General features: G+C 39.7%; 1 protein-coding gene across 1 annotated transcript in view; it reads left to right on the top strand.

Moving 5' to 3' along the window:
- Positions 1-19798, top strand: part of CPS1 (carbamoyl-phosphate synthase 1) — a 141065-nt gene that overhangs the window by 99592 nt on the left and 21675 nt on the right. Inside the window, exons 26-29 of the mRNA XM_040228582.1 lie at positions 5053-5247; positions 5669-5736; positions 7405-7480; positions 13289-13366. Of these exons, the coding sequence (XP_040084516.1) occupies positions 5053-5247; positions 5669-5736; positions 7405-7480; positions 13289-13366 (417 nt within the window). The remainder of the gene's footprint in view (positions 1-5052; positions 5248-5668; positions 5737-7404; positions 7481-13288; positions 13367-19798) is intronic.

Below are 19798 nucleotides of genomic sequence, written 5' to 3'. Positions count from 1 at the left end.
GGATCTTCCCAACTCAGGGATCAAGCCCATGTCTCTTGCGTCTCCTGCACTGGCAGATGGATTCTTTACCACCGCACCATCTAGGGAGCCCCTCTTTTATTAGATCTATTGTTAGATCTGTTTCCCTGGGATGCTGCTGCTACTGCTGCTGCTGCTAAGTCGCTTCAGTCGTGATGGGTTATGCAATAATCTTTATAGACTATGATGATGAGGGAGACTCTCACAGATCCTTTCTAACTTCACATTTCCCTTTCTTTCTTTGGAGACTCATGGTTTGAAAAGTTATAAGCAAAGCACATTAATTTTCTTTTACTTCCAAACCCTATTTGGGACCCATTTCTTAATTCTTTTAGTATTTGCTCATTAAAAATTCAGGCAACATGTTTGATACTTTATGATGTCCTGTCTGATTTGAGTCCTGATTATGTTTTTTTTTTTTTTGCTTTTATGATGTGTAATTTACTGGATCATACCCTATAAAGATGTACTCTGATTAATGATTTAATTCTCCTATTTTTGACACCTAATACTGTATGTATTGGAGAAGGACATGGCAACCCACTCCAGTATTCTTGCCTGGAGAATCCTGCGGACAGAGGAGCCTGGCAGGTTACAGTCAGCAAATGGGTCACAGGGTTAGAAAGAGTCAGAAACAACTGAGCAACTAAGCACATCATATTATAATAGACAGTGGTACCTTTGTACTACAGCTTGAGTTAAGTGAATGAAAGAGTGACAGACATGAATTAGTGATAGGCAAAACACCTTAGGGAATGGATCACTCTAAACTAGAATTGGGTTTCATTCCTAGCATTTGGTTTCATTGCAATTAAATATTATCTTAAGATTCTGTCTGAAATGATACAAATGTTTTACTAGAATGTGAACTACTGAAATATAATGCATGCACAACCTCACTGATTGATGTATAAATAGTGAAGATGTAAATTAGAGAAAATACATGAAATTACAAAAATCAGGGCTATTTTTTGGTGAAGTAAAGGATATTTCTGTTAGTAAGACAAACTTTCTTATATTGCATTCTGTCTATATTAAAACATTTAAGTTGTCTGTAAAATAAAAATGACCTAAGTGATTAATACGTAAAAGAAACTGAAATGATCTGAAATACATCTGAAGTATTTTCTGTTAATTCCTCACCACTAAAAATAAATTTGTGGTGTGATTTCAGCTTAAAAATTATTGCAGAAATATTTTTGTAAGGTGATGCCTTAGCTTCATGATATCAGGTTTAAAAACTAGGAAACTAAGCTACAAACAAGTTTAGGTAAGATCAGTAGAACTTTGGGAGCCAGTGGAATTATTTTAGGCCTAACATATTTAGAAATCTGTGAAACAAATCTGTATTTTAGAATATTTTGCTTCAGTAAATTACTTGAAATTAAGTGTAAGTGATTGTATATGATATTAATTCATCTGTATAGGATACCAGATTCTCTTCTCTTAGTCTCTACAAGCTCTGTGCTTAGAGGTGGGACCGATCTAAGATAAAATTCTTCCACAAAATTCTTCTCTATTACCTTCATCCCTCAAATATGTTCTCTTTTATTGAATTCCCTTTGCTGTGCAGGCAAAATCTGCACTCAACCATCACACCATTACTCAGAAACATTCCTATGGACATGATTTGTCTTCCAAGCAATGGTCTTTATTTTTGGAGGTCAATGATGAGAATAAAATATTGGAGTGAAAGTGTTTGATCTACTACTTCCCAAAGGGAATGTTTGAGAAATATCTCTTCTACCCTTTAGTATTCACCACCTTTGAAACGAGCCAGGAAAAACAGGACTGATTTCAAATTCAGACTTGGCATATTAGGTAAGCATAGCTGCTTTACAATATGCAGAATCTCATTCAATTAATTCTGTGTTTGCTAGGTAAGAAATATCGGCAAGTCACTTGACCTTCACCAAGCCTGTTTATTTAGCTGTAAAATAGGTATAAGTAATAATTGCCTCAGAGTAAAAACCATGAAGGTCAAAATGTAGTTTAGATGTATAGTAATGTACTAAATGGGCTTCCCAGGTGTCACTAGTGGTAAGGAAGCCACTTGTCAATGCAGGAGACATAAAAGATGTAGGTTCAATCCCTGGATTGGGAAGATCCCCTAGAGGAGGGCATGGCAACCCACTCCAGTATTCTTGACTGAAGAATCCCATGGACAGAGGAGCCTGATGAGCTACAGTCCATGGGGTCACAGAGTCAGACATGACTGAAGTGACTTAGCATGCACACACACAATGTATTTAAGTAGCAGTAGTTTATATTATGGGGCTTCCCAGGTAGCTCAGTGATAAAGAATTTGTCTGCCAAGAAGGAGACCCAGTTTGGTCCTTGGATCTGGAAGGTCCCTTGGAGAAAGAAATGGCAACCCACTCCAGTATTCTGGCCTGGGATCCCGTGGACAGGTGAGCCTGGTGGGCTACAGTCCATGGGGTTGCAAACAGTTGGACACGAAACAGGAGCAGCAGTTTGTGTTATTATTCCTAAAGTTGTTAATTTATTGAAAAATTGAAATCAATTCCATAGAGTTATTTTGGAAACTACTGATGTATTTATTACACACAGCTTTTTTATTCATTTTAAATGCCTATTTTAGTCCAATTGACTCTAATATTTGCTCATAGTTGGTTACTTCTCCCTTAATTTTAGAATTTATTTTTAAAGACTTTCACATAAGAGACTTTTTGTATATATTTAATATTTAATTGAAGAATTAGTTTCTAGGTCTCTAAAATATTAATGCCACTAATAAACTAAAATAATAAGCAAATAAAAATACTATAGTTAAGAAAATAATTTCTATTAAAAGTCTTGCAAAAAATAAATAGTGAACATAAAAATGATGATAAAAGCAGCTTAAGTGTACTCATAAGTATGCAGAAATGAGGACCGTTATTTTCCATAATGTTTACAATGCATTTAAATACTCAATTGCAGGGTGTTTGCTTAGGCAGTATATAATTTCTCTTATCAGAGAGAAATTAGTTTCGCCCCTTTCAGTAATATTTCAGAATAATATCAAACAGTGACAAAAAAACATTTGTGTGTGTGCTAAGTCACTTCAGTCATATCCAACTCTTTGTAACGCTATGGACTGTAGCCTGCCAGGTTCTTCTGTCCACGGGATTCTCAAGGCAAGAATACTGGAGTGGGTTGCCATTTCCTCCTCCAGGGGATCTTCCCCACCTAGGGATTGAGCCTGTGCCTCTTATGTCTGCTACATTGGCAGGTAGATTCTTTAACACTAGTGCCGTCTATTAGTTCAGTAATATTCAATTGTAGGTTGTTAAGGCAAAGGTAAATTATGCCAAGATCAATGGCCTCTCTGATATTGTAATATTTTCTAATATAAATAACAATGTCTTATTTATACACTTACAAGGTGTAACACCTTTAATGTTTATTATCCTATTTGATCTACATACATAGAAATCTTATGAAGTAGGCAGGTATTATTATCCTAATTTTATAGACAAGGGAATGGAACCCCAGGGAGAGTTTCACAGAGGGAACCAGGAAGAGGAGGGACTTCTAAGTCCAAATCCAATTCCCCACCATCCCTCACTGATTCCCCCATCATCTCTATAACACTAGTCTTGAGAAATTTGAGATTTTGGGGGCTTAAAAACAAACAGTGTTTTGACTATTCATAGGAGACTAATGTTAATGATTCAAGGACTGCTTATATGGCAAATAGTACAGAAATAGGAACTAAAATCAGTTATGGGTACTTTAGACAGGTACCACGGCAGCAGTAAAGGGGAGAGGATGTCAAAGTGAGAATTAGGATTTAGACTGCACTTCAGGGGTGGTTAGTTTAGATAAGGGGAAGGAGAAGGAAGGAAGGAAACAAGGCCGGGGAAGGTTAAGCGGTGAGAGAGCTTGCTGGTGGGAATGCATGTAGGTGGTGACAGTGGGTAGGTGGTCTTCCTGGCGCTGAGAGGAGTGATTGTAAATAAGACTGGAAAGCCTTAATGGCCCTGGCGGTAAAGAGTTAACACTTTACCCTTTAGGCAACAGAAGCATTTGGAGAACTCTGAATATAGGAGCAACTTGGTGAGGAGTCTTGTGAACAATTAGTCTGAATGTGTGGCTTCCCATTTGGCACTAGTGGTAAAAGAACACACCTGCCAATCCAGGAGATGTAAGAGACGTGGGTTCGATCCCTGGGTTGGGAAGATGCCCTGGAGAAGGAAATGGCAGCCCACTCTAGTATTCTTGCCTGGAGAATCCCATGGATGGAGGAGCCTGTCCATGGCGGGCTACAGTCCATGGGGTCACAAAGAGTCGGACGTGACTGAAGCGACTTAGCACGCGTGCACAATCTGAATGTGAAGTGCTGGAGTGGAGAGGAACAGCAGAGATGAATGTTAAAAGGAGAGGTCTGTATCCATTCAGGAAATTACAACAGTAGTTCAAGAATTAATTGAATATAATATAAAGTACAGGATGTTCATTGTACAAATGTTCATTGACTTGATTTTCTAATTGCCACACATGCAAATGTCATACACTGACATGCAATTGTATGGAAGTCATACTTGGTAATCATATTCAGGAGTCTTTCAAGCTAATCACATGTAGTTTTCTGGGAGTCTTAACAAAGATTTTGGATGGCGTGTGCCTGGGGACTTCCCTGGTGGCTCAGACAGTAAAGACTTTGCCTGCAATGCAGGACACGCACTTTCGATCCCTGGGTTGGGAAGATCACCTGGAGAAGGGAATGGCTATCTACTCCAGTACTCTTGCCTGGAGAATTCTATGGACAGGATCCTGGCAGGTGACAGTCTATGGGGTTGTAAGGAGGTGGACACGACTGAGTGACTAGTGTGTGTGTGCATGTGTGTGTACCTGGAAAGTCAGGAAGAAATCCATTTATCTCTCTATGGCATAACTTAATATTATCCATTGATGGGAATAATGAAAATATCACAATCATGTTCCACGTTTTCAGTGAGGAAATGGAGGCAGTAGTATTAGCACAGTTGTTCATCATCCGATAGCTGATACTGAGGACATATTTTTCAGGCATGTGGTGGCTGCATCATATCAGTTGGGGGCCAGATTCCAAACAACCTGGCAGTCCCCCTGTACAAGAATGGCGTCAAGATCATGGGCACAAGCCCTCTGCAGATTGACAGGGCTGAGGATCGCTCCATCTTCTCAGCTGTCTTGGATGAGCTGAAGGTGTCTCAGGCACCGTGGAAAGCTGTTAACACTTTGGTAAGAAGAGAACCACATGTATGTTTTTAACATTTCCTTTTGAAAAGTCACGACCTGAGTGCTAGCTACTGCGGGTGTTAACTGCAGGGCAGATAGAATACACTCTGCTGAGTGAATTTACTTTTTAAAGTCACTATATTTCCATGATTGCAGTTAAATGGGGGTTATAAATTGATAGGAGTATTCTCATTAAGATTCTGACAATGAAAAGAAGTTCACACTATTTTTGAACTAGATTTGATATTTAGAATTAGAAACTAGATATTTTATGTATTTCTATGTCCAATTTACATTTTAATGGTGTCGTTTGAGAGGAAGAATAAAAGGAGTTGAGTTACCACTTGTTCTAATGATACCATTCTGCATATTTATTGACTATTTTACACTATTCATGCATTTTGTTGTTGTTTCTGTTAATTAGAATGAGGCATTGGAATTTGCGAAGTCTGTGGGCTACCCCTGCTTGTTGAGACCTTCCTATGTTTTGAGGTAATATATTGTGTTCTGAAACAATTATTCAGAAATAGGAGATACCAAACTGCATTCTGTATGCTAGGAGCACTAGGCTTTGATGTGTAGTAATTTGTAAATCCATCGAAAATCCCCCCACCAACAAAGCCAGGGTGAAAACCTGGGCACTGTTCTTCAGTGCAGTTCGTGCTTTTCCTTCTGGGAGTGACAATAGTGTCTCGAGTCCTACCTCTTAGAAGCAAGTAAAGGGAGGATATACCTTTATATTAGAGAAGAGGACAATTTAAAAAACCGAAGAGCAAAAACAAAACAAGATTGGGGTGTCTCTCACCAGCGTCTGTTTCCTGATACTCAGAAATGAAAGTTAATCTTTGACTTTTGTCATCTCCTTCCAATAGTGCTTGTGGTTTGACTATTGTGGGGTTCTCTTTGAGATCATAATTTTTAATATGTGAATTATAATGTTGGAGGACATGGACAGTGTCTTTTATAATAAACTTGGAAACTGAATTTTGCCATCAAAGGAGAAGTCGTCAATTGTTACTTATTTTCTTCAGGTGTTACCACATGTGAGGAACAATTTCAGTGAACAGGGGATAAATAAGAGAAGCGTAATTTGCTGTGCACAATTTGCAAGTGTAAATGGAATTGGAGATGTGATCCTTTAAAATAATGAAAAATTTCAAATGAGGTGGAAAACTTTCCTTTTTATTTAAATGACATTTTGTGTAAACCACATTCTGATAATGCTACTTCTCTGAGGTATTAATGTAAGTTAATTTCAACAACATAGACATTTAAGGCGGTTTGCAGAAGCAACTCTGACTTTTGTATTTCTTCTCATCATTTCATTCCATATCTTTTAGTTTGTTAGGCTGTGAATTATCAACATTATTATTACCTTAGCCTTCTTGCCTTAAATAGATGAAGAAATTGAAAGCTCTTTATGCATAAAATTTGCAGTATAGTAGAAAAGGTAAGGTGAATGATACTTTTTAAAAGGAAGTAGAAAGTGATATTTTTCTTCCTTGTGGCTTCCCTTCCTCTTAGTCTTCGTTCTATCCTCCCCTCCTATCCCTTTCTGCAAATGCCAGCTTTCCGAATAAATTGATTTCAGATAGTATTCTTTCTCAAGAATTTGAAAGGACACAGTTGAATATATTTCAATCAGATACTGCACCTTATATTAGCAAATGTTACTAAAAGAAATTGATTCTTTTGTAACCCAGCTGAGATAGTGGAATGACCTGCTTTGACAGCATATTTGTGGGTTAAAATCTGCTGTAGGTAGTGAACTCTGAAGAAGCAAGTTTAGAAAACTATGCCCTGGCAGGGATCTTGTTACAGTCTTAAGTGTTACCTGGAACCAGAAGAGAGTTAAAATGATAAAGAGAAAGGATGAACCTTGAGAATGTGTGGTCTCTAAGACCTGCCATTGTTCTCTTTGGGTATTCTCACAGTTCTCACCCCCTTTCCCCGTCTCCAACCTGGGGGACTTTTTCCTTTGGTTGATTGTCCTGTTGATTACATAAAGTTTCAATGTAGAAACAGACACCTTCTTACTTACTCTAAATTGGAACTAGAGTTTTCCTGGAACTACTCTGAGAAGCAATTGTGTATAGCATGCTTTACTTCCGAAGTGGTGAAAGAAATTGACCTCTTTTTTTTTCCCCCCTTCTTACTCAGCGGGTCTGCCATGAATGTGGTATTCTCCGAGGATGAGATGAAAAAATTCCTAGAGGAGGCCACTCGAGTCTCTCAGGTAGTGTCCCGTTTCCTCTTGGCGACTTTTCCCTCTTCTGTTAATTGCTGCCTTGTTTATATGTTGTTTTGCTTTGCACGGTATGTTTTTCCGTTTTTTTTCCTTCTACCCATTATTCTCCTAAATACAGAAATGAGAAAACACAAATGCATTTAATTATATTTGGATCCTTGGGGTTAATGGAAGAAGGGGAAGACCAGTGAATATTTTATCATAATAGAGTTTTATACAGTTTTAGTCTCCAGGAGCAAGGCTGAATAAGCATGAACTTTGTCTGTTCACGAGTTAGATGCTGGTCAAGTTACCCATGGGATTCCCAGCCTTACAGACAGCCCAACCATGGTCATCACGAACAAGTGACGGCTTCCCTGATTTTTAATTCTCAGACTTGGAGAGAGTTCTTTGCCTTAGTCAACGCTGTAACTTTAATAGTAAATCCCCTCACTCACCTATTGATTTTTCTCATTCTGGTACATTCCATTTGTAAGTTAATGAAAATGTTTATAATTTTCTGGCCACTCAACCACCTTCCTCCACTGCCCCCAGCTTTCACTTTCTCCTTCGGCATTACCTCAGTGTGATCCATTTAAGATTTACCCAGTGGGGTTATTGATCTGCAGACCTCATACGGTAGAGGATAAAAGTAACGTTTTCTTTTTAAAAGCTTTCAAAAGCTAGTTGGGGCTAAAAGAAAAAAAAGGAGAGAGAGAGAAAGCACAATTCATAGAGAAGAGTTTGATGTTAGGCAGTGGAGTTTGGAAGGAGCCAAGCAGTGAAATCAGAGGCACTTCAAAGAGGAATAAAGAGTGTGGGCAGTTCCTGCACGCATGAAGTGGGGCTTCCTCTCTGTGTGGTAGCTGCTCCCCATAGAAATTTGTTCAGTGTAAAGAGTGGATAATGATAAAGAGTGAGGAGAGACAAAGAGTTAAAAAAAAAAAAAGCAACCAAGTGGATTTTGAATTCACTTTTTGTGAAAGTTAGATAACTAAGGAGGGACTTTCTCCAACAGGCCAGTTTTCGTTAATGTGTTCTGAAGTCAGACATGGTCCTCTTCTCTGTTGCACTCCCTGAGAGGGATCCTGCAACTCTGATGTTTTGAGAAAACAGCAGCTACACCCAGCTGGTCTCATGTGAGTGATGAGGCAGGTTTTCTCTGTCTGGGATATTGGATTTCATAGGCCCTCTATTTGGTAGAATATTTTTTAAATAATTTTTTTTCCATATGGATAGAATCCTAACAGGCCCAAAGTTGTATCATAGAGGTGTCCTAATGGAGTACTAAGTTGAAGTCTTCCATTAAACTACAGCAGGACCTGGGATTCTCAATTCAGTGAACTTAGAGTAAAACTTGGAGAAGGCAATGGCACCCGACTCCAGTACTCTTGCCTGGAAAATCCCATGGGCTGAGGAGCCTGGTGGGCTGCAGTCCATGGGGTCGCTAAGAGTCGGACACGACTGAGCGACTTCACTTTCACTTTTCACTTTCATGCATTAGAGAAGGAAATGGCAACCCACTCCAGTGTTCTTGCCTGGAGAATCCCAGGGCCGAGGGAGCCTGGTGGGCTCCTGTCTACAGGGTCATACAGAGTCGGACACGACTGAAGTGACTTAGCAGCAGCAGCAGAGTAAAACTACCATTCATTATGACCTGCTATGTGGGGCTTTCCTGGTGGCTCATATGGTAAAGAATCTGGCTGAAATGCAGGAGACCCAAGTTCGATGAGCTATTATGTATCCATTCATATTTGCTGCTGCTGCTGCTAAGTCGCTTCGGTCGCATCCGACTCTGTGTGATCCCATAGACTGCAGCCCACCAGGCTCCGCCGTCCCTGGGATTCTCCAGGCAAGAACACTGGAGTGGGTTGCCATTTTCTTCTCCAATGCATGAAAGTAAAAAGTGAAAGTCAAGTCACTCAGTCGTATCTGACTCTTAGTGACCCCATGGACTGCAGCCACCAGGCTCCTCCACCCATGGGATTCTCCAGGCAAGAATACTGGAGTGGGGTGCCATTGCCTTCTCCCCATTCATATTTAGCACCTGCTATATAATGGCAGTATTCTCTGTGCTCACAGATGACTCTTTTTATTAGGAACATAAGACATCAAATAATGATGATTAAATATGATGAGCAAAAATACATGATGTTGAGAGAAAGTATAAAAGAATTAGGGACCAGTCTCTGAAGAAGGGACTTTTAATTTGGTTCAGAATTGTTGATTCAGAATTAAAAGGTTTACATCATGGATATGAAGTAAGAAAGGACAGCAAGTATAAAGGCCTGAAGCTGAGAAAGGGAATGAAGTTTCTAGAAAATGACAAGTCACTCACTTTTATGCCTAGGATGCCAAACATGGTAGAAAGTATTAATTATAATGGTGATAGAGTAGAAAGTGAAGGAGCAGATAGAGAGAAACTTGTCAGTCATTGAGTTTAGATTTTAGTCATATTTTCTTACTGAATCACTGTGCTGTACACCTGAAACTAATGCAATAGTGTGAATCAATTATACTTCCATTTTAAAAAAGGAGCAATCGAAAGCTTAAGAAAAATTTATCTTCTGCAGTACAGAGAGTGAAATAAATCTGGGACAAGACTGAATTCATGGAAAGAGGTTAGGAGGCTATTGTGTAGCTCAGGGTAGAGATGACAGTGCCTTGGATCAGAGTGATGATAGTGGGGCTTCCCTGGTGGCTCAGTGGTAAAGGATTCTCCAGGGCAGGAGACACAGATTCAGTTCCTGATCCGGGGAGATCCCACATGCCGTGAAGCAACTAAGTCTGTGCATCACAACTATTGATCCTGTGCTCCAGAGCTGGGAGCTGTAACTACTGAGCCTTCTTGCTGCAACTGTTGAAGCCTTCACACCCTATCTGCAACAAGAAGAGTCACTGCAGTGAGAAGCCCACGCACCAGAACTGGGGAGTAACCCCCACTTGCTGCAACTAGAGAAAAACACTTGCAGCAATAAAGACCCGGCACACCCCGAAATAAATGAATAAATAAATAAATGAAATTTTATATATATATATATATATATATATATATATATAAAAGAATAATGAGAGTAAAGGGGCTTCCCTAGCAGTCCAGTGGTTAAGATTCTGCACTTCTAAGACAAGGGGTGCAGGTATGATCCCTGGTTGGGGAACTAAGATCCTATGTACCGTGTGTTGGGGCCAAAAAAGAAAAAAAGGATCAGTGATAGTACAGATGGAGGGAAGGGCATGTGTTCTGGAAATATTGAGGATGTTCATTCAGGATGTGAATGGATGGAGATGGAAGGTAGAGAGAGGATGAAGGATGATTCCCGAGTTTCTGCCTTAGTCAGCTGGATGGACAGAGGCAACATTTATTGAAACAAGGAACACTTAAGGAGAGAGATTTTAGAGGGGAAAATCATATCTAATTTTTGACCTTTTGTATATGTGGTGCCTGTGAAGAGTTCAAATACAGATGTTTTGAAAGGAGAGGATTATATAGATTCAAAATTGAAGATCAAGATCACAGCTAAAGAGAGATAAATATATATTTGGAAGTCAATAGCTTATTATTGGAACCGAAGTTTTAAGATTGGAAGCAGTCACTGGGGAGAGTATAGAGGAAAAGGAACAGTTAAGACAGAGAGGAAAAGAATACTGGCATTTGAGGGCTGAGTAGGGAAGAAAGAACCATGAAGGAGTCTGAGAAAGAAGCATGAAAATGTGATCATGAATACCTAAGGAACAAAGTGCTTTAAGAAAGCCAACTGCTGAAAGGTTGAAATTTATTAAGAAATCTTCCTCAACATAGTAAGGGCTATTTGTAAATGTGTTTGATTGGTCAAGATAGAGAATGATGTTGTTGCCCCGCTCAGATCCTTTACCTGTGGGAGCACCCACCCCCTCAGCTGCTGTGATAGCTGATGATACCTCCCAGCTACATTTCTCAGGATAACTTCTTGTTGTTTAGTTGCTAAGTCGTGTCTGATTCTTAGTGACCCCATGGACTGTAGCCCACCAGGCTCCTCTGTCCTTGGAACTTCCCAGGCAAGAATACTGGAGTGGGTTGATATTTCCTGTTCCAGGAGCTCTTCCTGACCCAGGGATCAAACTCACTTCTTCTGCACTGGCAGGTAGCTTCTTAACCACTGTGCCACCTGGGAAGCCCACTCAGGGTAACTATTTTCAGTCAAATGGGAGCTTCTGGCACCAGGAAGCAAGACCCCTCACCTCACCACAACCCTCAAACCCTGGGCAGTGACTGCCCTTTGCTTCAAGTTAGGACTTGCTCTGGGCTGTAACTCAGAGCTCCCTGTGGGGTGAAGCTGAATCCAGTCCCCAGTGACCCCACAAACTACCTAGTTTTTTTCCCTGTGTCCCATCCTGCTTTTCTCAATCCCCTAATAAATCACTTGAACAAGAACCTCTGTCTTAGGCTTGGCTAGAGAAACTAAGACAGCTATTGAACTTTATCTTTTTTTTTTTTTTGCAGTTATATGGTTATCATCATATATTTTGTGGAAAATTCCCACAAAGTTCCCAAAACAGCTCTTCCAGGCCTGCCAACACTAAACATTCAATATTTTAAAAAGAAGGAACAGAGATTAAAAAGTTTTTTTGTGTATGTATGTGGCTAATCAACAGTTTAATGCCTAATAGGCTTTTGAAGAAAAGGGAGTGGGGAAAGTTTCTTCATTTAATAATAAATGTAAGAAGAGAACAGCTTATTTATGGCATAAGACATGGATTATTTTGAATTTTTCACTAAATTCCATTCTATTTAAAGTGTTCTGCTAAAGGAGATAAGATATATTAAATTCAACACACATGCCAAAGATGATGAACTCCATGATAGTGGGCAAAAGGGGTTTGTGTTCAGAACAAAAAGAGATGTTTAGAGAAGGCTTCAGGGAGGAGGTGGTATTGGAGCCAGGCCTTGAAGGATGGGTTGAAATTTGAAAGATGAAGTGAGCAGAGAAGCTGGTATACACTGGGGTAGGAGAGGCATGGAGACAGGTAAAAGCAGGTTTTGACAAGAAAACAGCAAGTGTGCGGTGTGCTAGGGTCTCGCGCAAAGAGGAGAAGAGATGCTTAAACTCTTGAGGTCTTCATTCAACCACTTCAATTAGTTTGGAAGAAGCACATAGTGATTGGGCTGTGGAGGGCATTGCAGTGCTGCTGTGGAGGAGCTGAGTGGGGGAAGACATTAAAGAATATTAAGGGGTCTGAAACAGCTGAGAAAGCAAGAACATTTTGAAGAATGTTTGATTTTGCAGTTGCAAACGTCATGTTGTAGAAGTGATTTAAAGCATGCCAATTTCAGGTAAATAATTCCATCTTTGGTCTAACAAAACTGAAACAAAGTACTTCTCTCCTTCTAAGTTCATTCTCAATTCTCACGTAGAGAAGTGATTGAGGAAATTGTAGTGCTTGGAAAAGATAAAGAAGAGAAAAAAATACCTGAACCAAAAACTGATATAAATAAAATAGATATTTATAATTCTGGAGACAAGAAAAGGAACCGCATTCTGTCCTCTCCTTTGCCTCCTTTTTTTTCTCTAACTCACCTAGAGTCTACATTTGAAATTTCAAAACTCATGTTCAAGTCACTGAGGACTCAAAATTGGAGAAAGATTTCTTTTTCCTCACTGTAAGCAGAGAGTGACCTTGTTCTTACCAAACAAATTGGCTAATGAATTTGTGCTGTGTGTTGAGGAGTTTTTTTTCAAGTATTGCCCAAGTATTGACTTAAGGTACCTGATTTACTTGACACTTGACATAAAGTTTCAGCTAAAAAGGTTCTACCCTCCCTGTTTTCCTTGATGACAGGAACACCCAGTGGTGCTGACGAAATTTATTGAGGGGGCCCGGGAAGTGGAAATGGATGCGGTTGGCAAAGATGGACGAGTAAGTGTTGTATCACCCCCACTTCCCCCATCCCTGCCTTCCCATCAATTTTTTTCTTTGGCAATTTAGAAACATAGCACAGATTAGAGCTCATGATGTCTACAAAATAGGTCTCTAGTCATAATGGACAAGCTGCTCAGTCAAAAAAATGTTCAAATTCACTGACAATTCAATTGTGTCATAGGTATCATTTCTTCTGCTTTTCATGTTAGAATTTCTCTTTGATGATATTCAAAATTAATTATCATCCTGTACTTATTCTTTTTGAATAGATTTTCTCTCTAATTTTCCTTTGTCTGTTGGTTTCCTTTTATGTTTCAGTGGATATCATAAAAAAAATCTGATACTTTTCTTTCTGAAGTTCCTAATTGAGTCCCTACTTCTTCATCTCTCTTGTTTTCTATCCTCCCCCTTTTTATTGGGTTAAGAAAGACAAAACTAAACAGAGCTGATGGATAAAGATAATAATATAAAATTGACTTACCACATCACATCTGGTATCACTAATACAATCAATGTCTCTAACTTCAGGGAGAAATGAAAGTATGAAGAATGCCTTTCTTTAGTTTTGAGGTTGTACTAGTAAGGCATTTATTACTTATCTTGAAACAGAGAAAGTTATATTTTAGAGTCCATATCATTCTCTTTGCTTTAAGGAAATAAAATGGATTTTATCTTGGACTTCATCTTCTACTTTACACTCTACTGAAAATGATAAAGTTTTTTTTTTTCTGCTTGATTTTGTCTTCCAGATTAACAGTTCAAAATAGTGTTGTTAAAAAAATTACATTTATAGTAATGATGATCTCTTATATAATCTACAGTTTAAGCACCCTTTTATTGAATAGTCATTAAGTCATGTTTGACTCTTTGTGACTTGATGGACTACAGCACTCCAGGCTTTATGTCCTTCACCATCTCCTTCAGTTCAGTTCAATTGCTCAGTCATGTCTGATTATTTGGGAACCCATGAACCGCAGCATGCCAGGCCTCCCTGTCCATCACCAACTCCCGGAGCCTACCCAAATTCATGTCTATTGAGTCGGTGATGCCATCCAACCATCTCACCCTCCGTTGTGCCCTTCTCCTCTTGGCCTCAATCTTTCCCAGCATCAGGGTCTTTTCAAATGAGTCAGCTCTTCGCATCAGGTGGCCAAAGTATTGAAATTTCAGCTTCAACATCAGTCCTTCCAATGAACACCCAGGACTGATCTCCTTTAGGATGGACTGGTTGGATCTCCTTGCAGTCCAAGGGACTCTCAAGAGTCTTCTCCAACACCACAGTTCAAAAGCATCAATTCTTCGGTGCTCAGCTTTCTTTATCTTCCAAATCTCACATCCATACATGACCACTGGAAAAACCATAGCCTTGACTAGATGGACCTTTGTTGACAAAGTAATGTCTCTGCTTTTTAATATGCTATCTAGATTGGTCATACCTTTCCTTCCAAGGAGTAAATGTCTTTTAATTTTATGGCTGCAATCAGTATCTGCAGTGATTTTGGAGCCCCCAAAAATTAAAAGTCAGCCACTGTTTCCCCATATATTTGCCATGAAGTGATGGGACCAGATGCCATGATCTTCATTTTCTGAATGTTGAGTTTTAAGCCAACTATTTCACTCTCCTCTTTCACTTTCATCAAGAGGCTCTTTAGTTCTTCTTCACTTTCTGCCATAAAGGTGGTGTCATATGCATATCTGAGGTTATTAATATTTCTCCCAGCAATCTTGATTCCAGCTTGTACTTCATCCAACCCACCATTTCTTGTGATGTGCTCTGCATAGAAGTTATATAAGCAAGGTGACAATATACAGCCTTGACACACTCCTTTTCTTATTTGGAATCAGTCTGTTGTTCCATGTCCAGTTCTTTTTTTTTTCCCCATTTTTCTACATTAACTTTATTTTTTTTTCAGTTTTATTTATTTATTTATTTAACTTTACAATATTTTATTGGTTTTCATGACCTGAATATAGGTTTCTCAAGAAGCAGGTCAGGTGGTCTGGTATTCCCATCTCTTTCAGAATTTTCCACAGTTTATTGTGATCCACACATTCAAAGGCTTTGGTATGGTCAATAAAGCAGGAATAGATGTTTTTCTGGAACTCTCTTGCCTTTTCCATGATCTAGTGGATGTTGGCAATTTGATCTCTGGTTCCTCTGCCTTTTCTAAAACCAGCTTGAACATCTGCAAGTTCACGGTTCATGTAGTGCTGAAGCCTGACTTGGAGAATTTTGAGCATTACTTTACTAGCATGTGAGATGAGTGCAATTGTGCAGTAGTTTGAGCATTCTTTGGCATTGCCTTTCTTTGGGATTAGAATGAAAACTGACCTTTTGCAGTCCTGTGGCCACTGCTGAGTTTTCCAAATTTGCTGGCATATTGAGTGCAGCACTTTCACAGCATCATCTTTTAGGATTTGAAATAGCTCCACTGGAATTCCATCACCTCCACTAGCTTTATTCATAGTGATGCTTGCAAAGGCCCACTTGAATTCATATTCCAGGATGTCTGGCTCTAGGTGAGTGATCACACCATCATGATTATCTGGGTCATGAAGATGTTTTTTTGTGCAATTCTTCTATGTATTCTTGCCACCTCTTCTTAATATCTTCTGATTCTGTTAGGTCCATACAATTCTGTCCTTTATTGAGCCCATCTTTGCATGAAATGTTTGCCAGATTCATGTCCGTTGAGTTGGTGATGCTATCTACCATCTCATCCTCTGCTGCCTTCTTCTCCCATTGCCTTCAATCTTTTCCAGCATCAGGGTGTTTTCCAATGAGTCAGTTCTTCACATCAGGTGGCCAGAGTATTAGAGCTTCAGCATTAGTCCTTCCAAAGAATATTCAGTGTTGTTTTCCTTTAGGATTGATTGGTTTGGTCTCCTGGCAGTCCAAGAGACTCTCAAGAGTCTTCTCCAGCACCACAGTTCAAAAGCATCAATTTTTCAGCACTCAACCCAACTCTCTCTTTATGGTCCAACTCTCACATCCATACATGACTACTGGAAAAAACAAACAAACGAATATAGCTTTGACTATATGGACCTTTATTGGCAATGTGATGTCTTTGCTCTATAATATGCTATCTCAGTTTGTCTTAGTTTTCCTTCCTATCCCTGGAAAGATGTCATTTGTTTTCTGTTTATCTCTTTTGGTTATACAAAGCATAAAAAGATGCAACATGATATATATATATATATGTATATAGTTTTTGCTTTTATTTCTTGGACTTCTAAGATATTCCTTTTCTAATGTATGCCTCCCTAGAATTTTTATCCCTGACCTCCTGATCTCTAGAGTTATGGAGCATTTGTTTAATCTTTTCCTCTTTTTAATATTTTATCTCTTTGAGACTGAGGTGTAAAATAAGAGTAATGTGACTATACCAATGTGGAAGTGGAGAATGTAAGACTGACCTACATACATTTGTGTTTTTTCAAATATTGTGCTGTAAAGTAATTCTGGCCTGTTGGCCTTATTTAGTTCCAATTTGCTAGGATATGCTCTTTCCCAAGCTTCTCTTAGATCCCAGCATTGCTTATCATTCTGGATTCTTTCTTTTGGAGGTATTTCAGGTTGTTCACATAATTTTTAAATAGTCACACTCAGAAATGGACATAATACTTCAGTTCAGTTCAGTCGCTGTCGTGCCTGACTCTTTGCGACCCCATGAATCGCAGCACGCCAGGATTCCCTATCCATCACCAACTCCCGGAGTTCACTCAGACTCACGTCCATCAAGTCAGTGATGCCATCCAGCCATCTCATCCTCTGTCGTCCCCTTCTCCTCCTGCCCCCAATCCCTCCCAGCATCAAAGTCTTTTCCAATGAGTCAACTCTTCGCATGAGGTGGCCAAAGTACTGGAGTTTCAGCTTTAGCATCATTCCTTCCAAAGAAATCCTAGGCTTGATCTCCTTCAGAATGGACTGGTTGGATCTCCTTGCAGTCCAAGGGACTCTCAAGAGTCTTCTCCAACACCACAGTTCAAAAGCATCAATTCTTCGGCACTCAGCTTTCTTCACAGTCCAACTCTCACATCCATACATGACTACTGGAAAAACCATAGCCTTGACTAGACGGACCTTAGTCAGCAAAGTAATGTCTCTGCTTTTGAATATGCTATCTAGGTTGGTCATAACTTTCCTTCCAAGGAGTAAGCATCTTTTAATTTCATGGCTGCAATCACCATCTGCAGTGATTTTGGAGCCCCCAAAAATGAAGTCTGACACTGCTTACACTGTTTCTCCATCTATTTCCCATGGAGTGATGGGACTGGATGCCATGATCTTCGTTTTCTGAATGTTGAACTTTAAGCCAACTTTTTCACTCTCCTCTTTTACTTTCATCAAGAGGCTTTTTAGTTCCTCTTCACTTTCTGCCATAAGGGTGGTGTCATCTGCATATCTGAGGTTATTGATATTTCTCCTGGCAATCTTGATTCCAGCTTGTGTTTCTTCCAGTCCAGTGTTTCTTATGATGTACTATGTTTCTTATGATGTACATGTTATAATGTTTTCAGAGCTCAGTGGGACATCATTGCTGTCCAGTGTCTCATTTGTGTCTGACTGTGACCTCCTATACTGCAGCGTGCCAGGGATCCCTATCCTTCACTATGTCCTGGAGTTTGGTCAAACTCATGTCCATTGAGTCTGTGATGCCATCCAACCATCTCATCCTCTGTTGCCCCCTTCTCCTCCTGCCCTCAATCTTTCCTGGCAGCAGGGTCTTTTTCAATGAGTCAGGTCTGTGCATCAGGTGGCCAATATATTGGAGTTTCAGCTTCAGCATCAGTCCTTCCAATAAATATTCAGGACTGATTTCCTTTAGGATTGACTGGTTTGATCAGTGGGACATTGCCTGCCCATTGCTAGACAGTATAAAAAATTTGAGAGCTTACTCTACCCTAAATATCATTCCAGACTGTACTTGTATTCTCTTTTATCCTTACAAACATTCTGTGAGGCAAATACCATTTTCATTCCTATGTTATCGGCAACCACAGCTAAACATCTAAAGTACCTTGCCCAGGTCCCAGAACTCATAAGTGACAGCAGGAATGGAAGTGAAAGTGAAAGTCACTCCATCATGTCTGACTCTTTGTGACCCCATGGACCATAGAGTCCATGGATTTCTCTAGGCCAGAGTACTGGAGTGGGTAGCCTTTCCCTTCTCCAAGGGATCTTCTCAATCCAAGGATTGAACCCAGGTCTCCTGCATTGCAGGTGGATTATTTACCAGCTGAGCCACAAGGGAAGCCCAAGAATACTGGAGTGGGTAGCCTATCCCTTCTCCAGTGGATCTTCCTGACCCAGGAATTGAACCAGGGTCTCCTGCATTGCAGGCGGATTCTTTACCAACTGAGCTGTCAGGGAAGTGACAGCAGGAGTACTGGCACTCAAATGTCACTTTGCTTTAAGTCATCTGTAAATCTGACAAACAAATTTTCACTGTAATTTATTTAAGTCTTTTACAGTTACCCCCAATTATTCTCCCCCACTCTCAGCTTTATCATTTTCTGAAGACACACGTACTGTTAACATTTAGGTTATAGTGACTGAGGCCATAAACTTTGCAATCTGACAGATAAGGGTTCAAAATCCTGTCTTGGTCGTATAGACACTTGTACTTGCATTATTTATTCTTATATTGCCTTGATTTTCTTACCTTTAAAAGAGTATAAGAATATTTCCCTCTTGTTTTCCTTCTATCTTCAGGAAGATCCCCTGGAGGAGGAAATGGCAACCCACTCCAGTATTCTTGCCTGAAAAATCCCATGGACAGAGGGGCCTGGCAAGCTACAGTCCACGGGGTTGGGGTTGCAAAGAGTCAGACATGACTGAGTGATCAAACATACACTACCTCCTGTCTCAGATTTTCATTTAAAGATCTCTTGTAGGTGGTGAATTAGCTCATTTGGTTATGGTGTGGAGGTGATAAGAATCCCTTGATCTTCAGATCTTACATTTTCTTTCTGATCCACCTAAGTTATGACATTTACTTAAGCTTGAATTCACCTCTTCTTGTCTTTTCTTTTCCAGTGTTTAAAACTTAACCTGGAAGTAAAGGACAAAGATGTCTCCAGTGCCCCCAGAATGCGTTAGTTTCCTATCTATTCTTAAAAGTCATTACAGGTTGGCTTGAAAGTTTAAAGTTTTAGTCGCTCAGTCATGCCTGACTCTTTGAGACCCTGTGGACAGTAGCCCAACATGTCTCTTATGTCCATGGGGTTCTCTAGGCAAGAATACTGGAGTGGATTACTGTATCCTCCTCCAGGGGATTTTCCCAATCCTGGGATTGAACCCATGTCTCTTGTGTCTCCTATATTAGCAGTTAGGTTCTTTACCAGTAGTGCCATGAGTTGGCTTAGTTACCTTCTTTTCCTAGCATTTATAGGGATTCTAATCAATGGAATAGGGAGGTAAGC

The sequence above is a fragment of the Oryx dammah genome, unplaced genomic scaffold (genome assembly GCF_014754425.2).
Source record: "Oryx dammah isolate SB20612 unplaced genomic scaffold, SCBI_Odam_1.1 HiC_scaffold_27, whole genome shotgun sequence".
Lineage (NCBI taxonomy): Eukaryota > Metazoa > Chordata > Mammalia > Artiodactyla > Bovidae > Oryx > Oryx dammah.
Note: the sequence above shows the minus strand (reverse complement) of the source record. Positions and strands in the feature narration are given on the sequence as shown.